This window comes from Lolium rigidum, unplaced genomic scaffold, assembly GCF_022539505.1.
Source record: "Lolium rigidum isolate FL_2022 unplaced genomic scaffold, APGP_CSIRO_Lrig_0.1 contig_32702_1, whole genome shotgun sequence".
NCBI lineage: Eukaryota > Viridiplantae > Streptophyta > Magnoliopsida > Poales > Poaceae > Lolium > Lolium rigidum.
Window position 1 is genome coordinate 3,614 of NW_025900209.1, and position 19,166 is coordinate 22,779.

A 19,166-nucleotide genomic window follows, 5' to 3' on the forward strand; every position below is an offset into this window, starting at 1 on the left:
CTTTGGCGCTGTTGATGAGTTCGCTAGGGGTGGTGTGGCCTTGGGCGTGGCTGGCGAGGTGGCGGTGCTGGCTACGTTTTGGCTTTTTGTCCTCTGGTTCCTCCGCTGCATCGGTGATACTCGGGCTGTGGCGTCGTCGAAGGAATCTGGAGGTTTGTACGGCAGCTTGGCTTTGGCCGAGGCTTCCGGGAATCGGCCTCGCTCTCGAGTGGTTCTGCGGAGGATGGAGGTCGTCTTCGTATTCTGCGCCGGTGTCAGGCTGGTGGTGGCGATGGCGTGGCTGCGGTGGCTCGGGGATTTTTCCCCGCCGATGTTCCTTCAACGGCTTCAATTCCGGCGTTCGCGTCGGATGGTTCTTGCGGTACTTCAACGCAGCTGGTCTGCTTTCGAGCCCCGTTTGGCCTTGGGTCTGTGGTGGTCTCGTCTTCCTCCGCTTCGGCAGCGTTCGAGCGGTGCTGGAGCTCGGCGACGGCGACGGCGACCGGCGTGGTGGTTGGGCAAGAGAATCTGTAGGGACTTCGTTGTAATTTCTTTGTTTGTTAGAGTTCTTTTTGCTCTTTCTCCAGGAAAGCGGCTTTTCTGGTTGCTTCTTCTCGTTGGGTGCGTGTCTGTTTGTTGTACTCGGTTTGATCCTTGAACACGTTCTCTGTTTCCTCAAAAAAAAAAGGCGAGCACATAAGTATTGTATTGTGCTATAGGAGTAGGAGGTCACATAGTGCGTGTCACTGCATGTTGTCGATCGTAGCCAGTCAAACAATGTTGGAGTGAGCATCTGACTGACGGGGAGGTAGTCCGTAGGTATACAGCTCTGATCTCCACGGGATTTTGTTTCACGCAACTTTAACTTTGTACACGGGCCGGCTTTTGTTTTGTTTTACTTGTACACCGTACCACCTCCATAGCGTTGGAGCGGGGCGAGAGGCGTCACGCTGACGCCACAGGACCGTCCGGTGATCGGAATCCACAAAGGAGTAGGTCGGCGATGGTGAAGGTTGGAGGGAAAGGTCGCAGCTGCTACTGTTCCTTCGGCAGTCGAGCAGGAAAAAGGCGGCGATGGACGGGCGGGCATTGGTGATCGAGTGGGCAGCGTCCAAGTGCGGACGGGAGCCGAGCGCGCGCGTGCGTTCTAGCCACTGGGTCCGCCCCGGGTTGTTGAGTTGCGCAGACCGTACAATTCTTCTACCGTCAAACATTTTTCGTTAGTCGACTTTTTCGTTATCTCTTGGTAATGAAAAATCTTATCCTTGGATCGTTTGAAAAAAAAAATTCCTTAGTCGACTCATACTCCAGTTTGTCATGTTATGCATGGCTCCATGAGGCGTACTAGTTCCCTCCCATCGCTAACCTAGCCGGCCTGGACCCAATAATGGAGGCGTGGAACGCGTGCCCGTTACCTAGCCTCGAACTATCTGTCGTCCATGCGACGCCGAATCAGCAGCCACCACGGTTGAACTATTTTGTTGGATGTGTATAGTACAAGAAGCTTTTTGGCTCACAAAAATCACCCAACCTACCAAAGCCATAACTCTTGTACTACCTATATATACTCGCTACGCGTGGAGGCGTGGAACGAGCGTGTCCCGACATGTTCCTCCCAGCTCTCACATACCTCAAAACGGCTTTATTACGTCATCCGTGCTTGCTTGCTCGCGTAAACCGTCTCCCATGGCGTTTAAAGTGTTCAACTAGAACGCAAGTGCACACAACAGGTTTTTTTCCCATGTTAAACATGTTCGATTGCTGATTTTTTTTTTTGCATTATGACTAAAAATGATCGCCTACATCTGTGGATGTAAAGGCCTGGATCATCATTGGTGATTGTTGCTGCTGTGGTGCACTGGTCCTTTGGGGCATATTAGCACGGTGATTTTTTATGTCTACTACAACAAGCTCTTCTACGACAAGTTGTCCGGTAAGGTCACCTACATTGTATTTTTTTATTGCTTTTGGGTTCTTTGTACCATGTTGGTGATTATTAGTAAAGTCGTGGACCTTTTTACGGGAAAAAAGAAAACTGAACCATATATAAAGAAAATGAACTGTCCACACACTTAAGTTTTAGTCTATCAACCTACCAATTTGGCAAGCGCATCCTTAAACATCACAGGCCATCTTAGTTTTGGTTCAAATCGCCCAGTCGGCAGAATTGTGACCGTGGCAGCAAATTTTGGAAGTTGTAAGGGTAGTTTAGGAAAATAGGTGATTTTTATTTTTCTAGAAACACAGCTCTATTTCTGACGTGTATAGTCTATCTAGTTGTTTTGTCAGCTAAAAACAATCACGAATTCGCTCAACTTCTGAAAGCCATTGGGGCACTCCATGGGAAGATGTGCTTTTAGAAGGCACCGAAGGCAGTTTTCCTGTTAGTGGGAGTGATGACGCTTTTGTTGTCGCTATGCTATCCCGAAGCTCTTCATGATGGTAGCCAAGGCAGGCGGGATTAGGGGAAAGTTGTGTTGTTTGGGCACGCTCATGTGGATTTAACACAATAATGGATGCAATGAAATACTATAATACAAGAGATGGAGGTGAACAATCTATTCTCCAAATCTATATAAATCACTTATATAACCATATATTCACTTAACTAGGATGCAAGACACTAAAGGCATCTCTACTTCTAAATGAATACACCGAAAGACTTTATTAGAAGAGAATAAATTGACTTGTCAAATTAAATGAGTTATCGGCGGAGATGTTTGCCACAGGATCAAGGCATGGTGGATGAATGGCGGCAAGCATCTAGTATCATATGTGATAAGAAGGTCCCACAAAAGCTAAAAAGGTAAGTTTTATAGGACGGCAATCTGACGACACATTCAACAAATGAGTGTCGCGGAGATGTGCATGCTACGATGGATGTGAAGCCATACAAGAAAGCACAAGATTAGAAACGAGGTAATTTACGATGTGCTAGCAGTGGCACCGATAGACGCAAAACTAGTCCAACACCGACTAAGATGGTTTTGGCATACCCAGCAGAGGCCTCTAGAAGCTCTAGTTAACAATGGAATTCTAGAAAATATGGACAAGACTAGGTACATGACGATCAAAGTTGACTTGGGCTGAGGTGGTAAAAATAGACCTAAAAGGGATTGAAATATACCTAAAGTTTTGACACTTGAAAGGACTTTATGGAGATCAGTGATCTATGTGCCAGAATCTTAGTTTACTTTTTTTTTTCTTTCTTCTTCTTATTTTGGTTTCCTTTTAATCCTGTTGGATCTCATATCTAGCCTACCCAACTTTCTGGGGAAAAAGAAGCTTTGATGTTGTTGTATCAAATTAAATGAGAGATCAAGTGACAACCATGAAAACTAAACGATCTAGGCCATTGGTTATTTTATAAGAGGGGGTTGACTTTAAGTGAAGCTCAACATAGATGATTAATAGGCAACGTCCAAGAGTGGTGCACATAATGCATCTCAATGTTCTACATACACACCACATTTCAAGGGTGGACAAGTCAATAAGAAAGTGGAAATTTGTGACTCTAGCCACAGGCGAGAGTGTTTGTTTATTCTTGGGGTGGAACCTTTGCTCGGTGCAGTGATTGATCTCCATACCATCTGCATGCACAACCAAGGGAAAAATAAGGCATAATCGCCCCCTTAACCACCACATTAAGATTTGAGTTCTCTAGGTTGTTCTATGACATGCATCTAAAAATCTGGACATGGTTCCTAGCTGGGACGAGCAAGGAATGTTATGTGGATGGGGCCAATTGAACAAAATTTTGCTTGAAGGGGGCCAGATAGGCAAATATGCAAAGATTTAGGGATCAATTCACATATATTTTAGGAGATCTTTCAGCAAAATTTCCAGCATAGGGGGGCCATGGCCCCAACTAGCACCCCCTAGCTCCGTCTCTGGTTCCTAGGATCTCCCGCCCTCCCTCATCAATTCAACAAACCATAGTGCAACCCTTATGTGTTCTTGTAATGTAATTTTGCAATCATACACTAGAATGAAATGACTGCATAAAAATAAACATATTCGTACGTAACCAAAAATAAACTATTTCACCATCTCCATAGAACAAATTACTACTCAAAAGAAGATGTAGAGATGCAACAAATGACACGAAAATAATATATAGCACCACACATAATGTTTGCCAATATATTACAGATGTTTGTTGATGTAGACACCGGTATATGAAAGAAGACGATGGCGGCATGAGTCAAGCGGATGCCCCCAATGGCACTCCACTATTTCCGAATGCGAGGGAAAAGGCACATGTGTCCTTCTCCTTCTTCCTTGGACCTCTACCTTTTCAGGGAGAGGTGTTTCCCCTCTGTTCTTAAGGTTCTTGTTGCTAGAGAAATGAAAGCCTCCCCATTAGATTGGATCCAGCCTCGAGAGGTGGGGTGGGGGGAGTGTCCCTCTTTTAATTATTTCCTTCCATAGACACCATTTATATGCCGACGGATACTTGCTACTCTGACTTGGCTTGGTCGCTTCAGTAACCAGACTCCACCTTGGTCACATCATACAACGACGATCGTTATCTTCTATAGAAACTATCTACTAATTTCCTTGGATTTATTACCTTTGGAAGATTTTTAAAATAACATATCAACTGAAATGGTATTTTGCCTTCCAAAGTTAAATAGCAAAATTATCATAATTTAGACAAAATTCCCTTTTTTTAAAATGACAATGGAAATATTTTTTAAAAATTGAGAAGGCATAGGAATGTTTAGCATATAGTGTTCCCAAAAATGGTAATAAGTGATCCGACCTAAGTATGAAGTCTAAGGAAATAAATAGGTCTTATATGTGCAAAGTTACAGGCTTAGAACACTTAGGGCCATGGTTTTGTATCTGTCTGTCCACTCTTTCTTATTCTCCACCACAAGTGTTCTAAAGGAGTTGGTATTGATATTTGCTTTGACGAGCAATGCCTCATGTGTCGTAACTAACCCTCTGCACGACTTCACTACGCTACAGATTATATGTAGAGTAGGTGTAGAAGCAAATAAAAAGTAAGTCCATTCTACTGTATCCTCCCGCTTGGTTGTCTCCTGCAGAGTGGCACGGCAACTTTTGATGCCTTCCACGCTTTGCAAAATAATATCGCTTTATCTAAACATTATATGTTTAATCTTCCATAAAATTTCAACAAACATTCATCATCGTTTATTTTCTAACTTTTAACTTGGTTTCATGTTCAAAAAGATCAAGCTAAGGGTGAGCATTGTCCCATAAATAATTTTAAAAAAACTACTTCGCATAATTTTGTACGTTCTATTTGTATATGCTTACATGCGAGCAAAAAACAACAAAGTTCTCTTTCATCTTATTATAATTATTTTCATGTGCAAATCTGATGAAATTTATCTTACAGTTTGATAGCATTGGTGATGACATGAAAATAGAATGTAGGTCCAAAATCAAAAGAACAATCACGTTAGATTTTTTTTTTACAAGTTGGTATACTTATTTCCCAAATTATTTATGCTTCAATTGTTGCAGCGACTAATTGCTGGTAAAATATTATTTTGATATGTGCATAGTGAAGAATATATAAGTTGTAAAACTATATGCATGGCTTGTCGCCGTGGAAGATAGTTGTTGAGTTGTATTCGTTGCGCGAGATATTTTGTAAGTGTTGATGGTGTAACTATTTTTATCTGCATGAAAAAGTTCAAAGTTCAGTAAATTAATATTTTATGGCACATCTGAACTATTTTTGTAAGAGGAAAATGCATTTTTGGTCCCTTCACTGACGTGACGCACTCAATTTAGTACTCTTAACTATTTAAAACGTGTATATCTCTCTGGCCTCTATACAAACACCAAAGAATTATACATTTATAAACAAATTATGCATCTGGAAGATAATTTCGAGATAAGATTATTCTCCAGAGCAACGCTATGGTCTTTTCAAATGGCTCATACTCTGACCTGTTCGTCCCTGCTCACGAACCTGCACTGACAACGCCCGGAATGTTTCTTTTTTGTGTTTGGATGGCCTCAATATGTTATCTCTGCTTGCTTGCTTGCTCGCGCAAATCGTCTCGGATAGCGTCTGAAGTGTTAAATATGCGCCATGGATTAGAGTCTGACGAGTGACAAAATGTAAGCAGAACAGATGGGACTTTGTTTTGCTATTATTGTCATGTTCCGTGGATGTATTCAGGCTTGTATTGCTTTCGTAGTCGCTGTAATTAAGAAGTCAGCCACTAAATGGGATACACATGAGTGGCTTGCTGTGCCTAAAATAGAGGCTAACACGAAGGGTCAAAGAAAATACAAGAAAAAACAGGATAACGTGCATTTTGACATTGTAGGTGACTGACGTAAAGATGTGCATCATTTTGATGAAGACGCTGGGGCGACCTTTTATCTAAAAAAAACGTAAAGATGTCATTGTCAGAATAAGCCTCTTTAGCATAGTTGTCATTTCATTTCCTGACTATGTGTACTCCTGATTTTTTTTACCAAGCAGTGTACTGATTACCGCATCATCTTTTTTTTTAGCCTGAACGGCAGAAGCTCTGCTTTGCATTGATCTATACATATAGCTAGAAAGTCTCGATCAAAAACCCCAGGAGAGACACACTGCAGTAGGCAACATCGTCTCTTATCAGCTGAACTAGCCCAACCTCATTGATACTCTTATTTTCAAAAACTCTTGTGCCTCTTTCTTTCCAAAGATGCCAAACGACGTAGCAGGCCATCATCACCGTTTTTTTCCGAGCTTGCTTGGGGGCACATTTTTGGGTCTTGAACCACCAGGTTTTCAGAGAAGTGGCCGCCTGGGCGATGCTTGCAAGCTCAGCATTGGAGGTCGCGGTCAGGGACCAAACCTGCTTGGCATAAGGGCACAGCAAGGCGACGTGGGCTGCCGTTTCGGGAGCTTGATCACACAGGCAACATGTAACAGAGCAAGTCCAACCTCTTTGAAGCAGTCTATCCGCTGTCCAATTGTAATTTTGCAGAAGCAGCCACATATAGAATTTGACTTTGCCTTATGCCATATAGGGGATTCTGCGCAGCTTTCTACAATTCTCCATCAAGTTAAGGCAAGAGAAACAGAATATTGTGAAACCTACTAACCTGATATACCCACATAAATCATTCTAATTTGAGTTCACAGGTACTAAGTAGTATTAGAGGAGCCAAGCATGGAGGAGCAGGAAAAAAAAACAGTAACTACTACTACAAATCCCTCTCAAGAATCCAACATCATGTCACATGTCTCAATACAACAGTCTCCTGTCTCCACTAGAAATCCTCAGCGAGTAAAAGTAAAAGGCCCACACAATTTACAAATTTGATTATATTTCATTTTATAGCAGGACAAAGTATGTAATACCGAAAACCATAACTACACTTTCTTAGCACGAGTGCGCTGTTTTGTGCCGTGCTCCACGACCTTGTCTTCAACGTGTAGCCCCTTTCTCCGCCTCACCGAGTTGATGAGTGTCTTCGCCAAGTTTGGTCCCATGTTTGAACCATCTCCAAATTCCTCAATCTCCTCCTTAGTTTTCGGGACAAAGAAGGGATCTCGAGGAATAGCTTCCCAGTGACTCAAAGCAAGACGTGCACTGGCTGCACCTGAAGTTGCGCTCCTAAGCTTCTCAGAGAATTCAGAGCTCTCAGCAACTGGCAGATAGGCATGCACTGTAAACAGTGAAGTTCCTTCTTGCATCTCTTCTTTCAGCACCTTTGCTCGGCAATCACCAAGAACAGCATAGACTGCACCTAAATACACCGAGGGAGTGGTCAATTCGCAGAAATACATGGATTGGACTAGCCTTGGCTTGCTCTGAAGCACTGCTGCCCGGCATGCTTCCCTGACTGCTGCTTTGTGCTCGTAAGAGCGATTGGCGTTATCTGGGCTGTGAGTGAATATGAAGGGCTCAACGATGAATGCCAGACCCCACATAGGTTCATCACACAAAGGCCCTGCGTTTGTGGCCTCCTGAAATCCCGAGACAACGATGTTCCTTAGTGTCTCATGATCAGGAGCACCTGTCGATGGTTCACTGTTAGCAATGCCATTGCTGGTTTCTGCATCACACACACTCACAAAACCCAATTTATCCGAGACGTGACATGTACCGCACACAAGAATACCCTCTCTTCCATCTTGGCTGGTTATCGCACCACTGCGTGATCTTACATCAGGAGAGAGGAGGAGGTTTGGACCGACGAGCGAAGGACCTAGGGCCCAGATTCTCTGCAAGTATCCAAGCAGTATCTTCCTATAGCGCTCGAGCTTTAATTTATCCACTTGCATAGAAATCGCTTCCAGTTCACGGTCTATAGCACTGAGCATATGCTGCCTAAGCTTTGACACAGAACGAGCATCATCCTGAGAACATTGTAAACCTGTTGCTCCGTTGCTTCTCGCTGTTTGCCCCTGAATTGTTTGGGAAAGCAATATTTCATTTTCCTCAAGGACCTTAGTCAGAGCATCTGGAAGTCTGATGACTTTAACTCTCACAGCAAATTTTCCATCTGGAGCAGTCCTCTCAACAAATTCCTGTGGACCCTTCCGGCTCTCCATATTGCCAACACCTTCTCCTTGGATGGTTTCCTTGAATGATACCAAGGGCTCAGAGACATTCAGTTTAACATTTTTTGCAAATCTCTCATTCAGATTCTTTATACAAAGCTCCAAATGTACCTTCCCCGCTGCGGCGAGGAGATACTGGCCATTTTCTTGGGTGCACTCAGCCAATGGGTCCGCCTGGTTAAGTAGCCTAAGCCCATTAACAAATGTTCCCAGATCAGCCAGGTTGGACGGCTCAATTGCAACCTTCAGCAATGGAGAAACCTGGAACAACATGCTCGCAAAAGGCCAGCAGTTCCTCGTGGATGACAATGTGGCCGTCTTCATGATGTGGTCACCGAGGCCCTGGATGGCAACCAAATTCCCGGCGCCTACGCTGGCAACCGCCCTCAGGTCCTGTCCCTGCATCTCATACAAGTGCTGCAGCTCCACCTCCTTCAAATGCTTGCCTGTTGTGTCCCCTTTCAGAGGATCATACATCGGCGACAGCACAAACACCTTCTGCCCGGCACGGAGAACGCCGCTGAAAACCCGCGCAAATGCCAGGAAACACTCATCATCTGATCCATTGGTGGTGTGGTTGAGCAGCTCTCCATCCAGCCCACTGAGTGGCAGATCCTTGTATGCCAGCCCAAACATCTTGGACACGAACACCACCACGGGTGCCCTTGCGCTGGTGCTGCAGGCCGTCACACACCTCCTCACCTTGTCAGCCTCGGCGACAATGCCGGCATGCTCTGCAGCATCCCCTGGCGCCAGCTCTCTCTCGGGCATAAGCTTCGGCACTCTGAATCTCTGGGCGGCAATTGGGTCCTGAGTGCACTCCACGAGCATCGTCATCACCGTTTCTGCAAGAGGCAGCCAGGCCTTCAGCACGGCTTGCAGCACCTTGTCAGGTTCCTTGTTCTGAAGCTCGCGCTGTGACACCTTCAGATTGTACCTCGAGACCACCTGATCGCGCAGCCAGCTTGCGCCATCCTCCTTCAGACCCTCCTTGTAGGCCTTCCATAGCGGCTTGAGCACGAACTCTACAAACATTGGCTGCTGGCTGGCCATGGCATCTTTCCCCACAACCTTCCTGTTCTTCTTGTCCCAGCAGTACGGCCCCCAGAGCCCTGCCAGCAATTTGCTCGCCATGTCGGGGTGAGCCTGGGCGTACAGAGCGGCGAAGTCGTGGACTCGGAATCCCCAGCCGTCACGGGCGCAGGCGAAGATGACGTTGCCCTTCTGCGGCGCGAAGGCGTCCTCGTCACCGTCCCCGTCGAGGAGGGAGGAGAAGTAGGACCCCGAGCGCAGGTCGGAGTAGACGGAATTGGCCTCGGCGACGATGCGGCGGAGGCGGCGGTACGCCTCCTCGGGCTCGAGCCGCATCTCGGTGATGAGGCGGTCGAGCTTGTTGAGGACGAGGCAGGGGCGGAGGCGCTCGGCGAAGGCCTTGCGCAGCGCGGCGTGGGTCTGGACGTGGACGCCGTCGACGACGTCGACGAGGATGAGCGCCGAGTCGGCGAGCCGCGCGGCGGCGGAGACCTCGGAGCAGAAGTCGAGGTGGCCGGGGGAGTCGATGAGGTGGACGCGGTGGGCGCCGTGGCGGAGCGCGACCGCGGCGGACTTCATCGTGATGGCCCGCGCCCGCTCCTCCGGCAGGTGGTCCATGACGCGGGCTTGGCCAGCCCACTTGGGGGTGAGGAGGCCGCCGCCGCTGCCGTACGCCACCAGGTGGTCGGCCAGCGTGGTCTTGCCGTGGTCTACGTGCGCCATAATGCATGTGTTGCGGACTAGGCGAGGGTCACCGGCTGCCGCCACCGCCGTCACCATTGCTAGGGTTTGGGGGTTCGCCCTGGAGCTCCCTTCCGTCGTGCTTGCTGATGCCGAGGAGCGGACGGGGACGAAGAGGTGAAACAGGGTCGCGGCTCGGCGCCTTGGTCGCCGCTGCCGCCGGTGGCCGCCGGCGTTACCTCGATCGTAGTTGCGGCCGGACGGAAGAGGAACCCGGAACAGGGCCGATTGGGCCTGGCCTCTCGTGGTGCCTTCCGGTAACTAAAATAGTCCGTATTAGTTTACCACCGAGGGCATACGCCTATTTTGAGCCCATCCGATCCAGCCTGATTGGGAGTTGGGCAGCCCATCCAACATGACATAATTGGGAGTTGGGCTTTCCTATTTTATTCGAACATGCACAAACCTTGGTTTTTGGGAACATGCACAAAACACAGCTATAGTAGTACATTAATATAAATCTACACTACTTAAAAAGGAGGAACATGTTCCTTATTCTGCCTACGGAGCAATACGTCAAACTTTCATCGTCCTTCGTCGCACGTCGCTACCGCACAGATGGGCCGGCCAAGCCCAAAAATCCGTTTCCCAAACACCACTACCTTGCCTCCTTTGTTTCCGAGTACCACGCCCGCCGCCGCTTGCCAGAACCTTGCCCGGCGCCGCTCGACCACGTCGATTATCACCTATCCGCCGTCGCTTGCCAGGACCTCGCCCATCGCCGCTTGCCAGAACCTCGCCCGTCGTAGTTTGACCACATCGATTACCCCCTGTCCGCCGTCGCTCGCCAGGACCTCACCCGCCGCCGCTCGCCAGGACCTCGCCCCGTCGCCCCTCTACCTGCCCCGCCTCTGCACGACCTCGGCCAGGACAGGAGATCGCCCCGACCGGCCGCGGTTTGGCGAGGCCAGGCTCGCCCAGGCCTGCCTCCTCTCGCATGGAGAGACGACCACGGAACCACACGCTCAAGGACCCGCGTCCCCGCCCCCATCGTCCTCCTTCGTCCTGCCACGCTCCACCATCACCTCCTCCAGCTTTGTCGCGGAGGTCGGCGAGGACGGGATTGGCCGATGCAGCATCAAGGCCTTCAGGGCGACAACGACAACGCACTAGACATTTGGTCTCCGTACCGATGGGACCAGGTCTCCCCTTCGTCGCCACCGAGTCTCGCTGCCTCCACAGTCCCCGGAGTTTGATCTGGACCTTCTCCTCGACCCAGGTAAACAAACCACATGATTCTGAGGATGAGATCTCATAAGAATTGATTGTTGATTGGTGCTTTAAAGGATGTAATACTTGGCTATCTGATGACCCACAAGTATAGGGGATAGCAACAGTCTTCGAGGGAAGTATTACCCAATTTATTGATTCGACACAAGGGGAGACAAAGAATACTTGTAAGCCTTAACAGCGGAGTTGTCAATTCAGCCGCACTCGAAACGAGACTTGCTCGCAAGAGTTTATCGAGAGCAACAATTTTATAGCAGTAGGAATAGTGAAATAACAGCGGCGGTGAAATAAAGACAGCGGTAGTGATTATAGTAAACAGCAGGATTAAAATACGTAGGCACGGGGACGGATGAACGAGGCGTTGCATGGATGAGAGAATTCATGTAACAATCATGGTAGGGAATTTGCAGGTAATAATAAAGTGGTATCCAAGTACTAATCAATCAATAGGCATGTGTTCCATATATAGTCGTACGTGCTCGCAATGAGAAACTTGCACAACATCTTTTGTCCTACCAGCCGGTGGCAGCCGGGCCTCTAGGAAACTACTTGGAAATTAAGGTACTCCTTTTAATAGAGCATGCGGAGCAAAGCATTAACACTCCGTGAACACATGTGATCCTCACATCACCGCCTTCCCCTCCGGTTGTCCCAATTCTTGTCACTTTGGGGCCTCGGGTTCCGAACAGCGACGTGTGTATACAACTTGCAGGTAAGATCATAAAACAATGCATATCATGATGAAAAAATAACATGTTCAGATCTGAGATCATGGCACTCGGGCCCTAGTGACAAGCATTAATCATAACAAGTTGCAACAATATCATAAAAGTGACATCTACGGATACTAGGCACCATGCCCTAACAATGTTGTGACTATTACATGATCAATCTCATCCAATTCCTACCATCCCCTTCAGCCTACAGCGGGGGAATTACTCACACATGGATGGGGGAAACATGGCTGGTCGATGGAGAGGCGTCGGTGGTGATGGCGGTGAAGATCCCCTCAATTCCCGTCTCCGGCGGAGTGCCAGAACGGAGTTTCTGGTCCCGAGGCGGAGTTTCGCGATGGTGGCGGCGTACTGGATGGTCTCTGGAAATATGGTCGAACCTCCTGGCGTTTTTAGGTCGAAGGGACTTTGTAGTCGAAAGGAGAGCGTCGGGGGGCCGCCGAGGCGCCCACACAACAAGGCGGCGCGCCCCCCTCCTGGGCCGCGCCGGCCTAGTGTGTGGGGGCCTCGGGCCCCCACCTGGCTTGCTCTTCTGGCTCCGTCAATATTCTGGAAAAATAGGACCTTTCGCATAAATTCCGAGGATTTTCCTGAAAGTTGGATTTCTGCACAAAAACGAGACACCAGAGCAATTCTGCTGAAAACAGCGTTAGTCCGTGTTAGTTGTATCCAAAATACACAAATTAGAGGCAAAACAATAGCAAAAGTGTTCGGGAAAGTAGATACGTTTTGGACGTATCACTATCTGATGGTCACACGGTCTAGCTCCTGATGCATACTGAAGCAACGCATTCAACGTAAGTGTGAGATAGAGAGATGGACACCAGTTGACTTTGTTAGATGTGATTTTCAAATGATGTTGGCCTATTGTGAATTTTGATTTTGTTGTCGCCAAAAGAACATAGAGCAACCTGTTCATCAAGGATTTTATGGTCTCTATCATGCTGATAAATTTCTGAAGAAAGCCAAATGCTCCCCATAAGAGATGGTTATATATCAAGTCAAATCATGAGTGCTTTCTTCTCTTGACAGTGGCTGATCAAGTTTTTTTCTATGCTAGCGACAATATTCTGAACTTCAGCCGTACAACATAGATTCACATTAAAGGTGGATATTTGGCCTACCAAAAACATTCAAATTAAAGGTTTCAGTTTCAAAGTTGAGGCCTTGTGGTTCATTGGTATGCCAGTTAAAGAGTTAAATCTTGCTAACTGAATTTTCATATTTGATAATAAGGTATGTAAATGGGGCATCATGTGATCTGTTCAAGTAGATGTCCAACTATCTCTTGGCCGCATTTTGTCTGCCCAATGCCAGTAAAGTTCAGTTTACTTGAACTTTAATTTCGCAGTCTTACAAATTCTATATCACTTCATGTCAAATTTTTAACAGAAATTATACATCACTTCGTCTGATTGGTATTTACCTCTTTAGCGAGTGGTGTGCTTTTTTCTAATTTTCAGATGAGATTGTGATTGCCAAATTGAACTTACCTGGGATGATATTTGTTTGCTTCCATAACACTGATTCTAAAGCACTTCTTTTACTTTTATGACACTTACTCTAGAGCACTTCCTTGCATTTATACGATGCGCATTCCCTGTTCATGCCTCTCCATAGAAATTGTTCTGATGGATGTTATCTCTTTTGGACCAGAGTTGGGCTTTTGGACCAGAATAGAAGGAGTGGGCTTGATTTATTGGATTGGTTGAGAGCTGGGTTTGGCTTTCAGGTCTGCTAGCTACTATCGACGGCACACCACATGCATCTCCACTTAAGAGCATCTCCAGCGGGCGCTCTAAATTTGGCGCTGTAAAAATCACTTTAGAGCGCGCTCTATCCATGTTTTGTGCGTGAGGGCATATTCACCTCCAACAGAAGCTCTAAACCTTGGAGCTCTAAAAATCTGTACTTGTTTCTGCGCGCGACGGATACAACGCGCTCTTTTCGGTGCTGTAGATATAGTGCACGACATAGTGCGTTTGCCCCAAGCTGTATTTTACAGCACGGGATAGAGCACTTGCTGGAGCAGAATTTTGCGCCCACGCGCTAAACTAGCCGTTTTTTTGGATACAACGCGGGATAGAGCGCCTGTTGGAGATGCTCTAAGACCTCCCCAACGCCCAAGGTAGCTGGCATTTACAAATATTTTGTTGATCATTCTCTATCCTATCCTGAAATTGATCTTGCTCATGGCAGCTCAGATGCATTTCTCCTAAAATCATTACATCTTGTGCTAGAGCAGTAGTGACTGCCGATTCTTGTGCTGGTTCTCGTTATGAACGTTGTATCTATTATCCTATCTACAGACATTACTTGGATCATAGATGAAATCTCATTGGTTCATTTTGCCATTTTGCTCTACAGTTTGTTCACACATACATTACAGTCTTGTGTTATGCAGCACTGCATTTTCTTTTGTGGAGTCAAGTGATAGTGTTAAGGAGTATTTGTATTGGGAAAATCTCGAGCAATTTTGAGTTGGTTTCACATATTTTGATTATCTTTATGGGACTAGCATAAGTAAGTTCCCCCCCTTCCAGTTTTTACATGCTATGTTTATCACTTAGCAAACATGTTAATATTGTAAAGAAAAACCTCAAGTTTTAGGAATATGCACTAAACATGAAGTTCATAGGTGATCATGTATTTGTCATTTTGTTTAATAGACTACTGAATACATGACTAAAGGTTAGATCCAGGAAAGCTCCTACTTCCTAAGTAAAATATTTGGATGTTTTAGGAAAGAGAAAATATGTGGTGTTTACAGAATGTAGAGAATAAATAATTGACAATCATAGCAAGAACGATCATGAATACCTATATTTAGATGCAGTTGAACCGGCGTGTGTATTTTGCTTACCGATTTTTTTGATGAGATTGTGATTGACTACCTAAAGAAATCACCTTGGATGATATTTGTTTGCTTCCATTACAGGATTCTAAAGCACTCATTTTTACTTCAGGGACACTTATTCTAAAACACCTCCTTGCATAAGATTGAATCTGAAGCTTTTAGTTATACCGATACATTGTACCTATCGACTTGCTTAAAGGAGCATAGTAATTGTTTCTCATTCCTTCTTTTCTATGAAAATTAATTACATATTTGTTTTGCTAAAATGATGCCCGTGAATGACTGATTATGGTTTGGACTTTCACAATCCGAACTAATGTTTGGTGTGACATGCTATTCACTGATTTTATCCTTCTCTGATAACTACATACAAGCGGAATTTTTTCTTAAGTTAAAAGCTTTGACTTGTTTGCTTATCCTTACTCAAACATAAGTACATAAAGTTTGGATCAGGGGTGAATTGAATATGGGGACCCTGGGGTCCATGAATCCAGAGCAACCGTCCATGAATCCAGAGCAACATGGCCCGTCTTCTTCCGCATGTTTGGATAGAGGTGGATCGAAGACTGACTTTGGCCCGCGATGCCGGTTTAGGTTAGTTCATGCAAATCCCATCTTGCTCAAGGCTGCTTGGTATCTCGCTCCGACCTGAGGTGCACGTGTTCTCCCCCTTGTCTCCAGCATGATTTGGCAGATCCGTTTTCGGGAGTGAGGTTGGAGGCACACTGGTTTGGGGCTATCCATGCTGGGATGTTACTTTGATTCATTCAACTTTTGTTATTCCGCTCCTTTTCCCGTTTCCCAGCGACCCGGTTTATCATGTTATGTTGGAGGTTTTGCTGCTATCTGACAACATCGTATATTGCGTATTTTAGGCTGCATATTTGTGTTTTATGAAACAACCAATCAGGTTTTCAAATTTATTTACCCATTTGGTCAAATCTGTAAAGTTATTAGGATGCATTATGTGAACAATGCTGAGAAACAATATTTTACATGACATGGCTAATATTGCATCTACTTATTTATATTTTACCTTTTACAAAGAAAATTTTCAATTCAATGGGCGGCATGTGGAAAGGTCATCTTATGTGCATCCAGGTTGTGCGGACCTTTGAGCATTGCCCCATGAACATCACACATGTCATGTTTTAGCTTAGGGTACAATGCTGCTTCTGAATGTTTGGTTAGATGACAATTCACTTGAGCTGTTGCATATGCTATACACTGACGAAACTTGTCGTTTTCTTGTTCTAGCTTTGGCGAGCTGTTGCTACTAGGGATAAAACATCAATGCTTTGTCTAATGATATTTGTGTTGATTACATTACGCACCATACTTAATTTAATTATCTGTTGTTTGCAACTTAATACTGGAAGGGGTGCGGATGCTAACCTGAAGGTGGACTATTTAGGCATAGATGCATGCTGGATGGTGGTATATGTTCTTTGTCGTAATGCCCTGATTAAATCTCATAGTGATCATCATGATATGTATTGAATCTTTATTTGTCAATTGTCCACCTATAATTTGTTCACCCAACATGTTATTTATCTTATTGGAGAGACAGCACTAGTGAACTGTGGACCCCGGTCCATTATTTTATATCTGAAATACAATCTACTGCAATCTCTGTTCTTTGTTGTTCTTCGCAAACAAACATCATTCTCCACACCATACGTTTAATCATTTGTTTTCAGCAAGCCGGTGAGATTGACAACCTCACTGTTACGTTGGGGCAAAGTATTTTGATTGTGTTGTGCAGGTTCCACGTTGGCGCCGGAATCACTGGTGTTGCGCCGCACTACACTCCTTCACCAACAACCTTCACGTGGCCCTTGACTCCTACTGGTTCGATAAACCTTGGTTCCATACTGAGGGAAACTTGCTTCTATACGCATCACGCCTTCCACTTGGGGTTCCCAATGGACGTGTGCTTCACGCGTTATCAGCGCCGTGGGCCGCTCTCCTTCTCCAACCCCGGGATGCCGCCGCCGAATGACGAAGTGATGCACGAGATGATCACGTCGGGCTCCATGGCGGCCGCGTCGAGCCCAGATTTCTTCACACAAGAGGAGGCAAGGGTGACGGAAGCCGTCGTGTCGCGGGGTGCCGTCGACGATCAGAACGACGTTACCCAAGACATCGACGAAGAAGATGAACATGCCGACCTCGACCACGACGTCGACAAAGAGGACGCGCGCGCCTGAACCCATGGCGGCGGCGACCAAGCGGAGGAAGAAAAGGAAGAAGAAATCACCGCCGGCTGAGCCACGGATCAAATGGACGGGCAAAGAAGAGGAGTGCCTCGTCGAAGCTTGGAAGACCGTTTCCATGAACGGCATCACCGGCGCCAATCAAAACTTCAAGACATATTGGCAGCGGGTCAAGTTGGCGTTCGACGAGCGCAAAATCGTCGATCCATACTTCAACAAGACGGTGTTGATACGCAGCGACAAGGCAATGGGTACCCATTGGGGGATCATTCAGGCGGCGTGCAGCAAGTGGCATGGCATATAGGAGGAGATCGACGAACTCCCAGTGAGCGGAGCCGACTTTGAAGACAAGGTATGCTCACTGGCCGTGGCTCCTCCGTCGACCCTGGATCGCCAAGGTTTAATCTTGATTTGCCGGCCTAGTTTTGCAGATGTGGCGAGCATTCGACATGTACGCGAACGGCACCGACGGCCAGACGTTCAAGTACCTCAACATCTTCGCCCGCATCGAGAAGTGGAAGGAGGTGCGCAAGAATGTCGCGAATAACAAGGGCGAGCAGTACAACCCCGACGATCTAGCCCCTGCCGCGTCGGCCGGCCGCCCCGAGTTCGGCTAGAAGAAGCCAAAAGAGCTGAAGAAGGCGGGCCATCCAGCCAAAAGGTTGCAGGCGTCCTTCGACAAGTGCTGAGCCAACACGAGGGCGCACGCCGCCGGGAGGGATGACAAGCATGACGTGCGGTGGAAGGAGATGCTCGCAAACCAGGGCGTCCGGATAACCTTGCTGAAGGAAACCTCCGCGGCGAAGAAGAGGAACACCGACCTGGCGTTCCTGGTCGGCGGCAACGACGGCAAGATGGACGAGGAGACGAGGGCTTGGTATGATGCCCACCGCCAAGACATCCTCCGGCCCCCCTCGGCTGCTTCGTCCTCCACTTCGACGTCTACTCCCGCCGCTACGACACCGGCAGCCGTCGATGCTTCGCCGGCCGATGCCGCGCCAGACGAGGCTCATGAAGGGATCGCCAATGAGCCTGTTATCCTCTAGTTTCTGTTTTGATCACCGAAATGTGGCTGATCCAATCGCCGAACTTTGGCGATGCTTTTGTGTAGCGGGAAGACGATTTTTTTGAAACTATCGCCGCTGATGGGCGAATGCCGGGGTGCGACTAGAAAAATGTTGCCCCCCACACCTGTTTTACTTCCAATCCGACGTTTGTTATGTCTGGATTTTTGCCCGGGGGCCTCAAACGGCTGGAGATGAGTAGCGTACCATATATGCAAGATTGATGAAGCTGGTTTGATGCCTCGGTCAGAAATAATGTAAGGTTATATCCTGCTCGATCGTCTTCGTGTCGTAGAGTCGTGCTCTTGGTTTGTGTACTGCAAGATTAGTTAACCAAGATATAGAAGATGTGCGATATGCCAATTATTCATTATGTTCGTTTTGTGCCGACCATTCAAGAAAGTAAAGAAACTACTCAAGCCAAGCATGAATAGGAATTAATTAGTGTTGAATGAGTTTGGAATAGATAGGGCTCGATCGACAGCAGAGTGTAAATGCGAACTTAATTGGCAAATTAATCTTTCGATGGGAGAAGATATGCTATATGCCAATTAGAGCAAGAACAATAGTACCACCCACTGCTGGCTATATCACTTAGAGTCATCCTAAAGTAGACACACGCACAAACGATGAGCTAGCCCCATCCAAAATCATGGAAACCTATGTTGCTGAGCAGAGCGTACTAGACTCCTTTGCTAGGGGGCTAATGGTGAAAATCAAGGCTAGGCTTGGAGTGGGATTATCTCAGCGACGACGTGGTCC

The 19,166-nt window shown here is 46.7% G+C and overlaps 1 protein-coding gene across 1 annotated transcript; it reads right to left on the reverse strand.

Moving 5' to 3' along the window:
- Positions 1–7,336: 7,336 nt before the first annotated feature.
- On the reverse strand, positions 7,337–10,342 carry LOC124681044 (elongation factor-like GTPase 1). Its single transcript, XM_047216014.1, has one exon. The coding sequence runs from the start codon at positions 10,340–10,342 to the stop codon at positions 7,337–7,339; it is 3,006 nt and encodes a 1,001-aa protein (XP_047071970.1).
- Positions 10,343–19,166: the final 8,824 nt, after the last annotated feature.

Coding starts and splice junctions, on each gene's coding strand:
- LOC124681044 (XM_047216014.1), bottom strand. CDS start 10,342: ATGGTGACGGCGGTGGCGGCAGCCGGTGACCCTCGCCTAGTCCGCAAC.